The following is a 15,649-nucleotide window of genomic DNA, read 5'->3' as shown; positions in this document are numbered from 1 at the left end:
TAATTATACATAAAAAGCCTAAATGTTAAAGTAGTAAAATATTATTTTTATAAAAAAATAGGTTATGTATATTGTTTACTCACGCGAGTGCTCAACGAGGCATCTCGTCTAGTTTCAAACCATGCTAGGGCCCATGTTCGTAAATAACATTCACGACAACCACTGAGCGAGACAAATTAGTCGAGTTACCTCTTCAAAAAGCTACGTGAGTAAGTTCTCTTCAAATAGTTCTAAACGTATCTGCCACGGCTTTAACGGCAGGTATTGTAATCTTCAAACACAACACTACCTCCCATTAAAGCCGTGGCAGATACTTTTAGAACACCTTATATCTTATATTCTATTACTGCCTAGAAACCATTAATTTTCTTTGCGCAATACTCTGTTTTACAGGAGTCGTACGAGAAGCTTTTCTTGATCCAGAATCAGAAGACTTTTCCTCTTTACCTTCTGAATTAGACTTAGAACCATCACCTTCTTCATCGTCATTAGAAGACAGATCTTCTTCCAAAGGCACGATTCCATCTGAATCGTCATCATCAGGTATATCTTCTAAAGGAGCTCTGTCTACTGTATCCTCTCTATCCACACTTACTTCCTTACCATCATCATCATCATCAGCATCAGATACTATTTCATCATCCAAAGGTACAGTGCCATCAGATTCAAAGAGTTTTTCGAGACATCCTAGTTCCTTCTCTTGTATATCTTCGACGCTTCTTCTCAATATAATCCTGTCACCTTCTGTCAACCATATTTGCTGAATTTTGTCACTATTTCCGTTGTTTCCTGTAATAGTATTGTCATTATTTAGTGTCGCTTTCACATTTTTTGATCTAGTAAGTATTCTTATAATGATTTTGGATAACTTACGTCTATATATAGGTATTTTTGTCGGTCTTTTGTCTTTTACTGGTCTTTCGTCTTCTGTTTTTGGTCTTTTGTGCAAATGCTTTTTGGTTCTAATGAATTTAGTTAGTTTGACTTGTTTGTTCTGTTTGGTTGATGAAGATTCTTCGCTGGTCTCAGTTTCATCGCAAGCTTTAAATGTGAAGCCTTCACGGTCTTTATATTTTAAGACTTCATCCATGCTGTTGACTACTTTGCGTTTGATTGTTACTTCTTTCTCTTGAGATTTGTTATTTGTATCTAAAACTTTGTCTTTTCCTGCTTCAGTTGTGTCGGTATCATCTTTGTTATCTACTATAGGTTTTTTACCATCAGTAGATGGTTTTTCATTGTCTTTAGTTTTAATGTCTTTTGGTTTTTTATTCTTGTCATTGTCAGGGGTTTTTGCGTCTTTGGGTTGGTCTGGGGTTGTAGTTTTGGTGACTGGTTTGTCATTGTTAGTAGTAGGTTTATTGTTAGCATCTTTGTCAGTGGTTTTAGAGTCTGGCTTCTTAGTCACTGGGGTTTTATCAGTTTTAGTAGGTTTGCTGTCTGGTTTACCAGTATCTGGTGTTTCATTACTGTTTTTAGGTGTTTCAGTTGGCTTTTTGTTAGTGTCGCCATTATCTTTCTTAGGATTTTCATTGTCTGGTTTCTTGTCATTGCCAGTGGTTTTGGAGTCTGGCGTTTTGTCCTTAGGAGTAGGTTTGGTGTTGTCAGTTTTATTTTCTTTAGGTTTTTTGTCAGTATTTTCAGTGTCAGGTTTCTTGTCAGTATTTTCAGTGTCAGGTTTCTTGTCAGTATTTTCAGATTCAGGTTTCTTGTCAGTGTTTGTGTCGGTAGGTTTCTCATCAATTGGTGTAGTATTAGGAACCGGCTTCTTATCATCGTTTTTGGGCTGGGTGTCTGGTATTTTGCCAGTGTTTTGATTGATTGGTTTTTTATCATTTTCTTTAGGTTTGGGTTTGTTTTCATCAGTAGTCTCATCTCCATTGGGATTTTGTTCCACTGGTTTCTTTTCTTTATTCTCTGGTTTGTCCTTACCACCATCTTCCGTGTTTGGTTTATTATCTTTATTTCCATCTTTTTCAGGAGTTTTTGTATCTGGTTTCTGGTCAGGATTTTCATTAACTGGTTTCTTCTCAGTACCCTTGTCTGGTTTTTCAGTGCTACCCTTTTTATTGTCGTCGTTACTTTTAGGTTTTGGACTTTTCTCGGTTTCAGTATTTGGTTTTGCATCTGGTTTGTCTGTACCTTTAGCATCTTTATCAAGAGCTTCAGGTTTTTTATCGTTGCTTTTACCAGTATCTGCTTTTGGCTTTTTAGTGTCTGGTTCTTTGTTTTCATCTGGTTTTTTAACACTTTTGGTTTTATCATCAATGTCTTTGTTTGTGCCAACATTATCTTTAGTGTAGAATCCAGGGTTAAAGATACCTGGTTTTTCACTTTCCGGCTTTTTCTTATCAACTTCTGTGTCCGGTTTCTTGTCTGACTTCGGTTTTTCAGTACCTGTATTGTTATCTGGCTTTTTGTCTTCAGCATTATCAGGGTTATGCTGATCATCATCCGTATTGTCCTCACAATCTACAGAACCAAAGTGTTGACAGTTAACGAATATGGATTTTGGTTTTTGAGTGGTTGGTTTATTGTCAGGGGTTGTGTTTGGTTTCTCATTAATGTCAGTTCTATCTTTGCCTTCATTACTAGTGTCTGGGTTTTGATTTCCACTAGGTTTTTTTGAACCGGGTTGCTGATTGACAGGTTTGTTGGCATCTTTGTCATTGTTGTTAGGTTCTGGTTCATTTGGTTTTATCGTTGGTTTATTGGCATCATTGTCAGTGTTGTTAGGTTCTGGTTTTTTCTTAGTTTCGTTTGGTTTTGTCGTATCATCTTGTTTGTCAGTGACATTATCAATGTCATCGTCATTATAATCTTCACAGTCTACATCACCGAAGTAATCACAATCATTGGTTTTAGATTCTGGTTTTGGTTTGTCTGTTTTCTGACCATTATCTGGTTTCTTTTCAGTGGTCGTTTCCACATTTTCAGAGTCCGTCTCAATAGCATCTTCTTCTGAAGATTCTTCATCAATTTCATCAGAATCTATGTCTTCTGGTGAAGCTTTGTCCTCTTTACTTCCATCATCAGGTACTTCTGTAGATGGTTCTTTAGTGTTATCAATTTTAGGTTTTTCAGTTTTGTCAGTATTTTGATTTGGTTTTTTATTATCTTCTAATGGCTTTTGCTTATCAGTACTGTCCGTTGGTTTGTTTTTATTTCGATTATCTTCTAATGGCTTTTTGCTATTATCAACAGGTTTTTGGTTTCCAGTAGGTTTCTCGGTACTATCAGCTGGTTTGTCACTATTCTCATTTGGTTTTTTAGTATTTTCGTTTGGTTTCTCATTGTCTTCAGAAGGTTTTTTGCTGTTATCAACAGGTTTTTGGTTACCAGGTTTCTCGGTACTATCAGCTGGTTTGTCACTATTCTCATTTGGTTTTTTAATGTTTTCATTAGGTTTCTGATTATCTTCAGAAGGTTTTTTGCTATTATCAACAGGTTTTTGGTTTCCAGGTTTCTCGGTACTATCAGCTGGTTTGTCATTATTCTCATTTGGTTTTTTAGTGTTTTCATTAGGTTTGTTGTCATCTTCAGTTGGCTTCTTATTTCCATTAGACTTCTCTGTACTGTCAGTTGGCTTTTGATCACTGTCGCTCGGTTTGTCGTCATTTTCAGATGGGTTCTTCTTATCTTCTGCAGGTTTCTTGTCTCCAGTTGGTTTCTCAGTACTATCAGCTGGTTTGGTGTTCTTATCAGATGGGTTTTTATCATTTTTACTAGGTTTTTCGTTATCTTTAGTCGGTTTCTTGCCATTGTCAGCTGGTGTATCGTCATTATTTTTTGGTTTTTCGTTATTCTCTGATGGTTTGGTTTTATCTTCAGTTATTTTATTATTACCAGTAGGTTTCTCAGTACTGGCTGTTGGTTTACCATTATTATTACTTGGTGTCTTTTTATCATCTACCGGTTTCTTGCTTTCAGCTGGTTTATCCTTATTTTCACTACTTTCACTAGGCTTTTTATTCTTTTCAGTAGTTACAGCATCTGGTTTAATCGTTGTAGTGCTAGATTTATCATCAGGCTTATTTTCACTATTAGGTTTTTCTTCTACATTTGGCTTTTTGCCATCACCTTGATCTGCGTCTTCAGTACTGACATCTTCATCACTGATAGTTTCTTCTGAATCCTCAGTAACATCATCATTTTCATTTGAATCTACATCATCATCATCATCTTCAATAATTTCATCATCAGCATCATATTCAGGACTTTCAGTAGCATTTACTTTGGTTTTACTGTCCTCATCGTCATCATAGTCTTCACAATCAACATTGCCGAAATAATCACAGTCTGTACCAGTTTTGGGCTTTTCAGTATTTATTGTTTTTTCTGTAGTTACTGTTGCTGGTGTAGTTGCTGTTGCCGTTGGAATGTTTGCTTTTGTTGCAGTCTTTGGTTTATTGCTTGCATCATCATTACCTACTTCAGGATTTTTACTATCAGCAGTACTTGGTTTCTTGTCTTTATCAGATTTACCGGTATCTGGCTTTTCATTGTTAGGTTTGTCTGGTTGTTTATCTTTAGGTGTTTCTGTAGTGTCTGGTATTTTGTTAGATTCTGTTGTAGGCGTTTTCTTATTTTTATTTAAGTCATCATCCTTTTCTACGCTCTTTTCAGTCATTGTACTACTGTTTGGTTTTGGACTAGCGTTTTTGGAATCTGGTGCGGCATTTTCTTTCTCATTATTTTTAGTATCTGGGCCATCATTGTTGCCTACGCTCTTTTCAGTTGTTGGTTTTGGACTAGCGTTTTTGGAATCTGGTGCATTCTCTTCCCTATTCTTTTTAGTAACTGGTTCCTTCGTTTTATCAACAGTTTCTTTTTCATTCTCCATGTTGATATCCTCGTCTTCCCAATCTTCCCAGCTTTCACATTCTACTGAACTTGATTCATCATCATCTATTGGAGTTACTGGTGGTCTGATTATGTCTGGTCTGACAGGCATTTTTTTAATTGGCATATCTCCTTTTATGATTGGTATGGGCGTCTTTCCTCCTTTCTCCTTCGGTTTAGTTGTGTCTGGCGATTTGTTTTTAGTATCAACTGTTTCTGGCTTTTTCTTTGGTGACTCAGGTTTGTTGTCCTTTCCAGTGGTTGATGTCTTGTCAGTGTCAGGGGTAGCGTTTGGTTTTTTATCGGTATTATTATCTTTAGTAGTTGGTTTTGCTGTTGTACCCGATTTGTCAGGTTTGTTTTCCTTGGTTGGTTCATTTCGAGGTGCTTTGTCGTCAGTTGTAGTGATTGGTTTCTCAGTTTTACTCTCATCGGGTTTATTTAATTGTTTTTCATCCTGTGGTTTTTTAGTATCAGGCTTTTTGTCACCCGTAGGGGTTTTGTTTTTAGGTTTCTTGTCTATGTCATTGTTTCCTTGGTCTGGCTTCTTTTCATTAGCGGGTTTTTTAGTAACGGGCTTGTTATTACCATCAGTCTTTTTAGCATTTGGCGCCTTATCAGTTGTGGTATCTGGTGTTCCTTCATCGTTATTATTGGTAGAGTCTGGTTTAGCTTTGTTTGGTTTATTGACTGGCTTTTTCTGGCCTCTCTTTATAATTTCTTCAGTTTCAGTTATAGAATTGTGTTTTTTGTTGTTAAGCACTGAATCTTCGGATTCTTCTGTCACTGTAGTTCTAGATACAAATTCTTCATCATTATTTACATCTTTGTCTGTCGGTTTCCTTCTAATAATATTAGGTTTCTTATCATCTGTTATTTCTTTAGTGTCAGGTTTAGGAGTTGTGTCTTTAGTTTTCTCTTCATTAGGAGTATTTATACCTTTGATAGGCTTTTTATCAATATTTTTAACAGATGGTTCTTTTGTAACATCTGGTTTCTTTGTGGTTGTTGATGCAACGCTCTTTTCAGTTGTGATAGCATTCTTATCAGTGATCTTATCGTTTGGCTTTGGATTATTTTTATTGTTCTCAGTAACAGGCTTAATGGGTTGTTTTTTGTCTGGTTTCTCTGTTGCTGGAGATTTTTTATCATTGTCTAAATAATCTTCTTCACTGTTGCTATCCTCAGAATCATCATTGCTTTCTCCAACAACTTTGAAAGGGAATTTCTTGCGTGGTTTCTTTGTAGTTTGTTCATGGTTGACTGGTCTACCTTCAACTGTATCATCATCATCATTCAAATCATCTTTATCACCAGGTTTATGACTCTTATGTCTCAAAATCCTTTGAACTCTAGTTTCTGTTCTGCTATTATGACTACTGCTGCTTTCTTCTTCCTCAGTATTGATAGTTCTAAATGATTTTATTATTTTATAATAATCATCATCCTCATTACTATCTTGACTGTGAGAATCAGAATCGTTGTTAGGTGTTGGTTTTTTTACTGTTTTGTCAGGTGTTTCATCTTCTTTAATGGTTTTCTTAGGAGCAGTATTAGGCGTGTTATTTTCTTTTTTAATAGGAGCAGTAGGAGTGACGGGTTCTTTAGGTTTCGGTCTTTGGTTGATATCTTCTATAGGTGTCGCATCATCAACAAGTTTCTTCGGTTGTCTGGTCTTGACAATGTATCCATCAGGTCCTTTAGGCATTCTTGGTATAGGTTTGCCAATTTGTGGTATAGGTTTTGCAGTAGTAGGGTTTGCTTTCTCATCTTTAGCTGTTGTTGCGTCTTTTATTTCGTGGTCGGGTTTGTATCCATGAACATTTTGGTCAACAATTTTATCATTTTTGGGTGGATAGATGTTTGGCTTTGTTGGTAATGGTTTCTTTTTTACTATGTTGTCTTTATTTCCATCTATTATATGTTTAGGTTTTGGAGCTGCATCTTCATCTACAGGTATTTCATGAACATGAAGAATTACTCCTGAAGGTGTCCTTACTGTATAAGTTTCCTTATTTTCAGGAGTTCCTTTATCATCAACATTTGCATTCTTTACTGGTGTAGGTTTCTCAGTATCAGTTGGTTTATTAGTATCATCAGTAGTTTTAGGTTTTGCATCATTATTTGCGCTCTTTTTTTCAGGGCTCTTATCCTCTGTTGGACTGTAAGGAACTTCTGGGACATAAGTCGGTTCTATATGAGTTGGTTTATTCGTACCATCAGTAGTTTTAGGTTTAGCATCATTATTTACTGGTTTCCTTTCAACCACGTAAGGTACGTCACTATTTTGGTTTATAACATCATGTTCTGATCTCACAACAGTTTTGTCGCCACCAGGTTGGTCAGGTTCATCTGTAATTTTACCAATAACAAATGGTGTTGCATCAACTTTCTTGTGAATTACGTCTCTTGGTGGATAGATATGTTTTTGAATTGGTATCTTTCTTGCTACTGGTGGTTTCTTAATTTTATCGTTTGGTGTAGGAGTTTTTGGTTCTTTATCATTGTTATTTTGTCCTTCACTAGGTTTCCTGACAGGAACAGGTTTCTTAACAGGAATATCATCATCATTATCATCATCATCTAGAGGTGTGACGTCAACGTTCTTCTTTCCTATCTTCTTTACCATAGTAGGCCTCTTCTTTTCAGGGCTATTATCCTCTGTTGGATTATAAGAAACTTCTGGGACATACGTCGGTTCTATATGAATTGGTTTATTCGTACCATCAGCAGTGTTAGGTTTTGCATCATTATGACCTGGTTTCCTTTCAACCACGTAAGGTACGTCACTATTTTGGTTTATAACGTCATGTTCTGATCTCACAACAGTTTTGTCGGCACCCGGTTGGTCAGGTTCATCTGTAATTTTACCAATTACAAATGGTACTGTATCAGTATTCTTGTGAATTACGTCTCTTGGTGGATATATAGGTATCTTTCTTGCTACTGGTGGTTTCTTGATTTTATCGTTTGGTGTAGGAGTTTTTGGTTCTTTATCATTGTTATTTTGTCCTTCACTAGGTTTCCTGACAGGAACAGGTTTCTTAACAGGAATATCATCATCATTTTCTTCTTCTAAAGGTGTGACATCAGCGTTCTTCTTTAATGTCTTGTTTATGACAGTAGGGCTCTTCTTTTCAGGGCTATTATCCTCTGTTGGACTATAAGGAACTTCTGGGACATAGGTCGGTTCTATATGAATTGGTTTTGCCCCATCATTTACTGGTTTCCTTTCAACCACGTAAGGTACGTCGCTATTTTGGTTTATGACATCATGTTCTGATCTCACAACAGTTTTGTCGCCACCAGGTTGGTCAGGTTCATCTGTAATTTTACCAATCACGAATGGTACTGTGTCAGTTTTCTTGTGAATTACATTTCTTGGTGGATAGATGTTTTTATGAATTGGTATCTTTCTTGGTACTTTTGGTTTCTTGATTTTATCGTTTGGTGTAGGAGTTATTGGTTCCTTGTCGTTGTTATTGGTTCCTTCACTAGGTTTAGTGACAGGAACAGGTGTCTTAACAATAACATCATCAGAATCATCATTATCATCATCTTCCAAAGGTCTGACACCAACATTCTTCCTTATGATGGTAGTGGAACTTTGTTTAGATCTTCTGTTAGTTTCTTGCGAAGTTTCAGTACTTTCCTTTGTAATATATCTTCTATCAATGATAATGTCATCACCATTAACAGGTTTTCCATCTTCATTAACGTCAGGGTTCTTTATTTTAGAACTATCATCGTCTATTGGGCTATAAGAAACTTCAGGTACAAAAGTCGGTTCTGGATGGAATTGCCCAGTATAAGGTTTAACAAAGCCATTATCTGGTGCGAATCTTTCATTTGTATAACCTGTTTCTTCAGGTAAGACTACTGGAGAACCAACGTAAGGGACAGGATTCTCGTAATATCTTACTCTTTGATTAGGAATCACGTATTCTGGTATGTTTTCAGCGACTGGGATGTAACGTACAGGATACGTTGGGACATACTCCTCAGATTCCTCTGGTATCAAAATCCCAGACTCTGGTACTTCTATTCCAATAGCGTCGTAGTTTACTGGTCTATTCAAATATTCAGTTGGAACTATAGCTGGTACATATTGTATAGTTTCAGCTTCATAGTTGCTAGGCTTTTTGGGAGCTCGCGCGTAATCTATAGCACTAAGAACATGATCTAAACCACCTGTAGGATGCTCTGGAGTTTTAATTTCGGGGATATTTCCTTGATTATCAACGGGTACGTCTTTGGCAGTATTGGTTTCATCGCTGCCGTTTACAAAGTTTACTTTGGTTCCATCGTTTTCTTTATTATTGATATCAGGTGCCATGCCATGATTTATTTTGTTAGGTGCATCATGTTTATCCTTATTAGGATTATAACCTAAAGCGTTTAGCACTTCATCAAGACTTGGTTTTGTATGACCAGGGCTTCCATGATGTCCGTTAGGCACATATTTGACTTTAGTCTTGTCATGATTTCTAGCATCTAAAGCAGGGTTTCCAATTTTATGGAATTTGTTATAATGGTCATTGGGTATACCTTGATACCCAGGCTGGTATCCAAAGTGACGATGAGGATGGATTCCAGATTGTGGTATAAACCGTCTGAACCACCCATTTGGAGTGACGTACCACCCATTATGGCCGTAGTTTCCATTCCTATCACTGGGATGCCCGTAATGGCCGTGGCCATGGTTGTCCTGGTAATATTCGTTCGCGTTTCGTAGGTTAGTGTCGTGATGGACGTGGTTGGGTAAATGGGTCAGACTGGGTTGTCTGATAGGTAGTGGTCGGACTATTGGGGGTACTGGTTGAGGAATGCTTGGACTATAGGGCCTGTATCCATGGTTTATGGGACCTGTGAAATAAAAAAATGAACTGATATACATTGAAATAAAGAAAGAAAGCAAGAAATAGAAAGCCCTGGCAGGCATTCTGCCCGACTGTTCTTCGTTGTGACTTTCTATCCATGTTTATCGCATGTAAACTTCACATGTACACCCACTTTTCTCCATTTCTGTTATAAGTCTCATCTAATAGTGGGTGAGCCATTGCCATATACTGGACACAATTCCAGATTCCATGCTGCTACTACTACCGAGATTTTTTTCAAAAAGCCTAGTAATACTTTGCTCGACTCGGGAATCGAATCTTCTTGTCCGGCAGTCGGCCTTGCCACCCCTTGACCAACGAGGCAGTTAGATCGGTTATTGAAATTGACAGTTAAGAAACTACACATACCTATTATGTTCTAGATTAAAATAAATTTCACATACCTTGATGCCCATCCCCTACGTTGCTGGTAGCTGCGTAGTAACTGGTCTGTCTGCTGGAATCCTGAGAGCTCTGGCTCTCATCATGGGACTCCGAGATAGACTTGCTATGCCTTAGCACTCCACCGTCGTTGGAAAATTCTGAAATGATTATAATCGCGTTAAATATTGCACAAACTTATCTTTATACACCTAATGTGACTTCAATTTCGGACTAAATTATTCTTTGTGTGTTCCATACATGGTAGTTTCGTGTCTGAGTGTGACGGGTTTATAAAATAAACGCACCATCGATACAGCAGCCGGTAAATGAGTAAAAATGAGTAGACGTATAACCTCATGGTAAGCTACCGCCGCCGCCCATGGATACCCGAAATACCAGAGGCGTTACACGTTACAGTTAGGAATTCAAGGGTAGTTGATGAATCGGAGTTCGAGAAGATTGGGAAGGGGGATAATTGGGCCTCCGGTAACCACCCTCACAGCGAAACACAACGCAAGCGTTGTTTCACGTCGGTTTTCTGTGAGGCCGTGGTATCACTCCGGTCGAGCCACACATGGGTCTCCCACACTTAAAGTTAATCAAAGTTGCCTTAGGTTAGCGTAATTTAGGGCAAAGTTCTAAAAATAATGTCCACAAATAACACCAACCTTCTTTAACACTCTGGTTAACATCAAAAGCACTCTCAGCCTCGCTGTTCCGCGCCCATTGGGACCCAGCCTGGGTTTGCACCATCCTTCCATCGTCTACATCCAGGCTGCTCGTATGCTCCTCATCATAAGCTCTAGACTGCTGATGCCGCCGCCCGTTCGCTTGGAACGAGCTATCGTAGCGAGCGTTGTCGCTTTCATGGTCTGGAAAATTTGTATATTATTAAAATTACGTAATGTCATAGTTTATAAGGTGCCATCCATAAATTACGTCACACGAATTTCATAATTTTTGACCCTCTCACCCGTCCTTGTCACAATTGGTCACATTTGTGGGACCCTACCCTCTCTAGTGTGACGTCACATTTTAATTTTACATCTAGAAATAATTATTAAAATAGCATTTCCAAAATTTTAATGGATTATATTTTATTTTATTGGACAACGTAATTAATGGATGGCCCCTAATCTCTGAATGTACCTAAACCATTTTCACTGATACTAAGCTATGTAGCTGTGCAAGGAAGATACGCAGCTCGAGTATGCAATGTATCGATAGTGCATACGGAAAGCCATCTACAGCACACATCCATAGCGTTGTGCGATGTAGGATTTATACGTCATCTTCGACTTGATTTGTTCATCGATCGTCTATATGCGACTTCTGTCATCTGTCACATATCATGTGTCGCCAAAACCAGTATTCCATGTGGGGCTTATAAAGAAGAATAAAAGTGGTAAAAATGTCTTGGTACTTACTTGGCAAACCATCGATGGCCACGAAAGCCTGTGAAATGAAAATTAGATTTTGTGTTATACAAAATAAAAAAAATTATAAAAACGTTGCCCTACGCTAGGATATTTTCCTATGTCTTGTGTACATTTATAAACAAACAATTTCACATGCGCATTACACCCTGTGTGGATCACACAAAGAGTTACTCCATTGCGGGAATCGAACCCGCTACACGTTGCATGGCAGCCAGGTGCCCAGGCAACGCGCCAATCGTGCAGTCAAAATTATATCCTACTAGTATCCCCGCCACAGCTTCGCATAGGTACAATGGTGATATATTATGCGTGTATTATACATATAAACCTTCCTCTTGAATCACTCTATTTATTAAAAAAACCGCATCAAAATCCGTTGCGTAGTTTTAAAGATATAAGCATACAAAGGGACATAGGGACAGAGAAAGCGACTTTGTTTTATACTATGTAGTGATACATACATTAATGGAGAAAAGCTCTACTAGTTTCGAGTCACAGAGGGACTCTTCATCGTGAGCAGCGTGCGCAGACGCGGCAATTCCGTAACAATTTTTATTATTTTTAATATATTAAATATTGTATTGTTGTATGTATTTAATAAAGTAATTTAGTATGTCTCACAAAATGTTTATTACCCTATAAAGTAATTAGTATAATATATTTTTTAAACTCACCACTAAACAGATGATTACCACTCCACGCAACATTTTGGAATGATTTGCCCAAAATCGCGAGCAATCAATTTTATAATACAACCATGATAGCACTGCCAAAATTATTTGTTTCTATACAATCTGTGCAAATAAAGATGGCGGAGAAATAAACAGGGGCGTAGCTAGCGCCGTATCAATTATACTGGGCCCCGCACTACGGGGGGCCCCAACGTGCATAAGCACGAAAGTCAAAGTCAAAGCAGTCGTAATTGCGACCACTCGACCAATGACGCAGTCTTTTAATTTACTAACGTGCAAAAGAAATTATCTGACTATCTGTACCTATGTTCATAGAATAGCAAAGTCAAAGTCAAAGCTTTTATTTCAATTAATCCTAAATTAGGCACTTTTGAAACATCAAATTGAATTGTCCGTCAGTCTGTCTGTCAGTGAAGCTAGGCGCTCGTTCCAAAGTGTGGCTTCGAATGGAGAAGAACGAGCAAGAAACTCCATCGTTACTCTTTTAAAAAAGATGTTTTTTACAATATCTCTGATACATTATTTGATTTGATAGTAGGAACAATGTAACGACAAATAAAACGACGAATTAAAAACTTCCTAATTTTTTAATTCATTTCAGAAATCACAAAAGTTCACCAGATAAATAATTCTTTTTCTTTCTCGCCTAAAGCATGCGTTCAAAAATAGGCAGCGAAAAGTGACAGCATGATTTTCCGACCTCAAAAAAAAAGTCGAAGTATTACTGGGCTTTTTTCGGTTTTTCGAAAATTTCTCAGTGGTAGCACGGAGTCTGGAAATGTGCCAGTATATGGACTTACAACACAAATTGTGAAAAGTGAATGTACACAGTGGCATTACGTGCCATAATGTGCACCTTTGCCTACCTCTTCGGGGATTAAAGGCGTGGAGATATGAAAAAAAAACGAGAAAAGGGGGCCTCCCAACCAAATTATACGGGGCCCCGGGCAAGCCACGCTCCGCCTCTGCAAATAAACGTATTTTATTTGAATTCACGACATGGATTTTAAATTAGTAATTGTACTGTAACTGTGTATATTCAATTGTTTAATTTCTTTTGTTCATAATTATTGTTGTAAAGCTTAAGATTTTCCATTTATTGCTTTGTTATTACTTATTTGGGTTTCGGTAAGCGTGAAGCGTTTTTAGAGATTCGGGTTTCGTACAATAAGGTTGATAACGGGGTATGAAAATTAAAAATCTATTTAGTCCATCAGTTAGGTAATGAAGAAATATTAGATATTGTCATATAAGATAACAATACTTAGATAAATATAATATAAACAATACTTATATAAATCAAAGTTTAGGAGTGGGAGCAAATACATCATTTCTACGTATAAAACGTACCTAGAAGTGACGTCATGCGATATTTCAAATCAATATATTATCATCGAAAGTATTTGTTTCTGTAAGAAAATAAAAAATACGTGTGTAATATTTTAAAATAATCTACAAGACAGACGTATTGTTGTAGATAAATACATCTTCCTTTCTTTTTGAATTAAAGATAAATCGGATACCTTATACCATAAAAAAAGATTAAGGCATTGATTCAAAGCCAAAAATGTTTATTTCAAACTAGCTACTTCCGCGCGGTTTCACCCGCTCTGCTCGGCTCCTATTGGTCATAGCGTGATGTTTTATAGCCTATAGCCTTCCTCGATAAATGCACTATTCGACACAAAAAGAATTATTTAAATCGGAACCGTAGTTCCGGAGATTAGCGCGTTCAAACAAACAAACTCTTCAGCTTTATAATATTAGTATAGATAGACCAGGAAGGCACTTTTGAACGTTATCGCAAATATTACAATAAAAAGAAAACAAAATGTCTATCTGTCGATCAGTCGTGTATGTGCTCGTTCCAAAGATGGTAAAGTAGGTATATTCCTATGGAGAAGAACGAGCAAGAAACTCCCATCTATACTTACTAACTGCCAATTTCAATAACCAATCTTAAACTTAATCCAAAATTTTGGGATCGATCTTAATTTTAGACAGTAAAAGGTGTGGGAGAGTCATGCTTCGGCACGAATAGGCCGGCTCAACCAGAGTGATACCACGGCCTCACAGAAAACCGACGTGAAACAACGCTTGCGTTGTGTTTCGTTGTGTGAGTGAGGTTACCGGAGGCCCAATTCCCCCGTTCCCAATCTTCCCAATCCCGATTCCCCAACAATCCTTAAATTCCTAACCCCCAAAAAGCCGGCAACGCACTTGTAACGCCTCTGGTGTTTCAAGTGTCCATGGGCGGCGGCGATTGCTTACCATCAAGTGATACGTCTGCTCGTTTAAATTCGTTTTCAAACTCTATAGAACTTATGTCAAAAATCGATCTTAATCTAAGGTTTTTGTATTGCAATCGGTTACTGAAATCGCGAGTTAATCTTTCTATAAAACCCTTTAAGTATTAACCTAAAACAGAACCCTAATCGTTGTACCTTATCGTTCAAAGTACCATTAGTTTAATTATAACTTAGGTATAAACATATATACGTAACTTGTGTTATTATTACATAAACATACAACATACTAACACACATTATACGTTATTAGAATAACTTCATTCACAGATATTACTCAGTTTTTCTAATGAGCAGTTGTACTTAGTAGATACTACACATATATACTTACTAATATTATAAAACTGAAGAGTTTATTCGTTTTTTTGAACGCGCTAATTTCCGGGACTACTGGTCGGATTTGAATAATTGTTATTGTGTTGAATAGTGCATTTATCGAGGAAGGCTATAGGCTATAAAATATCACGCTATGTCCAATAGGAGCCCAGCAGAGCGGGTGAAACCGCGCGGAATTGAATATATGTATGAGTGATGAATTAAAAAGTGTGTACTTACTATTTGTTTATGTACTCAAAAGTGCAATTACCTTTAATGAGTTTGAGTGGGTGTTTGAATTGTTTTATATATTTTTCGCGAATTTATAATAACATTTAGGGAGCTTTTTATTTTTCTACAAATTTTTTCCCCACACTGAGACGTGGTAGGGAAAATTTGCTGCTTTGTCATGTGTCGTGAGTGCGTTTGCAAACACCAGACCGGAGTGATACCACGGCCTCACAGAAAATCGACGTGAATAAACGCTTTCGTTGTAGGCCCAATTACCCCCTTCCCAATCCCCGATTCCCTAACAATCCTTAAATTCCTAACGCCCAAAAGGCCGAAAATGCCACCACCTCTGGTGTTTCATGTGCATGGACGGCGGCGCTTGCTTACCATCAGGTGATCCGTCTCCTCGTTTACTGTATACCACCATAAAATAAACCAAATGCGTAGATTAGACCACCTATATTACTCGTAGTACCTATTTTGATTTACTCGGTGTTTTTTTTTTTGAGGGGATAAAATCATCCAAAGTGTTTTACGGCCTTGGGCGAAGCGAGAGGGAG

General features: G+C 37.5%; 1 protein-coding gene across 1 annotated transcript; it reads right to left on the bottom strand.

Annotated features, from left to right (window-relative positions):
- Positions 1-78: 78 nt before the first annotated feature.
- On the bottom strand, positions 79-12,285 carry LOC126911780 (titin-like). The gene is made up of 6 exons (XM_050700624.1): positions 12,220-12,285; positions 11,534-11,561; positions 10,775-10,978; positions 10,127-10,264; positions 874-9,708; positions 79-789 (listed from the first exon to the last, which is right to left on the bottom strand). The coding sequence occupies exons 1-6, from the start codon at positions 12,250-12,252 to the stop codon at positions 344-346; spliced, it is 9,684 nt and encodes a 3,227-aa protein (XP_050556581.1). The 5' UTR covers positions 12,253-12,285; the 3' UTR covers positions 79-343.
- Positions 12,286-15,649: the final 3,364 nt, after the last annotated feature.

The sequence above is a fragment of the Spodoptera frugiperda genome, chromosome 19, assembly GCF_023101765.2.
Source record: "Spodoptera frugiperda isolate SF20-4 chromosome 19, AGI-APGP_CSIRO_Sfru_2.0, whole genome shotgun sequence".
NCBI classification, from domain to species: domain Eukaryota; kingdom Metazoa; phylum Arthropoda; class Insecta; order Lepidoptera; family Noctuidae; genus Spodoptera; species Spodoptera frugiperda.
Note: the sequence above shows the minus strand (reverse complement) of the source record. Positions and strands in the feature narration are given on the sequence as shown.

Bases quoted from the DNA above. Each gene is read 5' to 3' on its own strand.
- LOC126911780 (XM_050700624.1), bottom strand. From the start codon at position 12,252: ATGTTGCGTGGAGTGGTAATCATCTGTTTAGTG. The intron at 11,562-12,219 runs GTGAGTTTAAAA...TTCATTTCACAG, and splicing joins TGGTAATCATCTGTTTAGTG to GCTTTCGTGGCCATCGATGG. The intron at 9,709-10,126 runs GTATGTGAAATT...TTTATTTCACAG, and splicing joins CGTAGGGGATGGGCATCAAG to GTCCCATAAACCATGGATAC.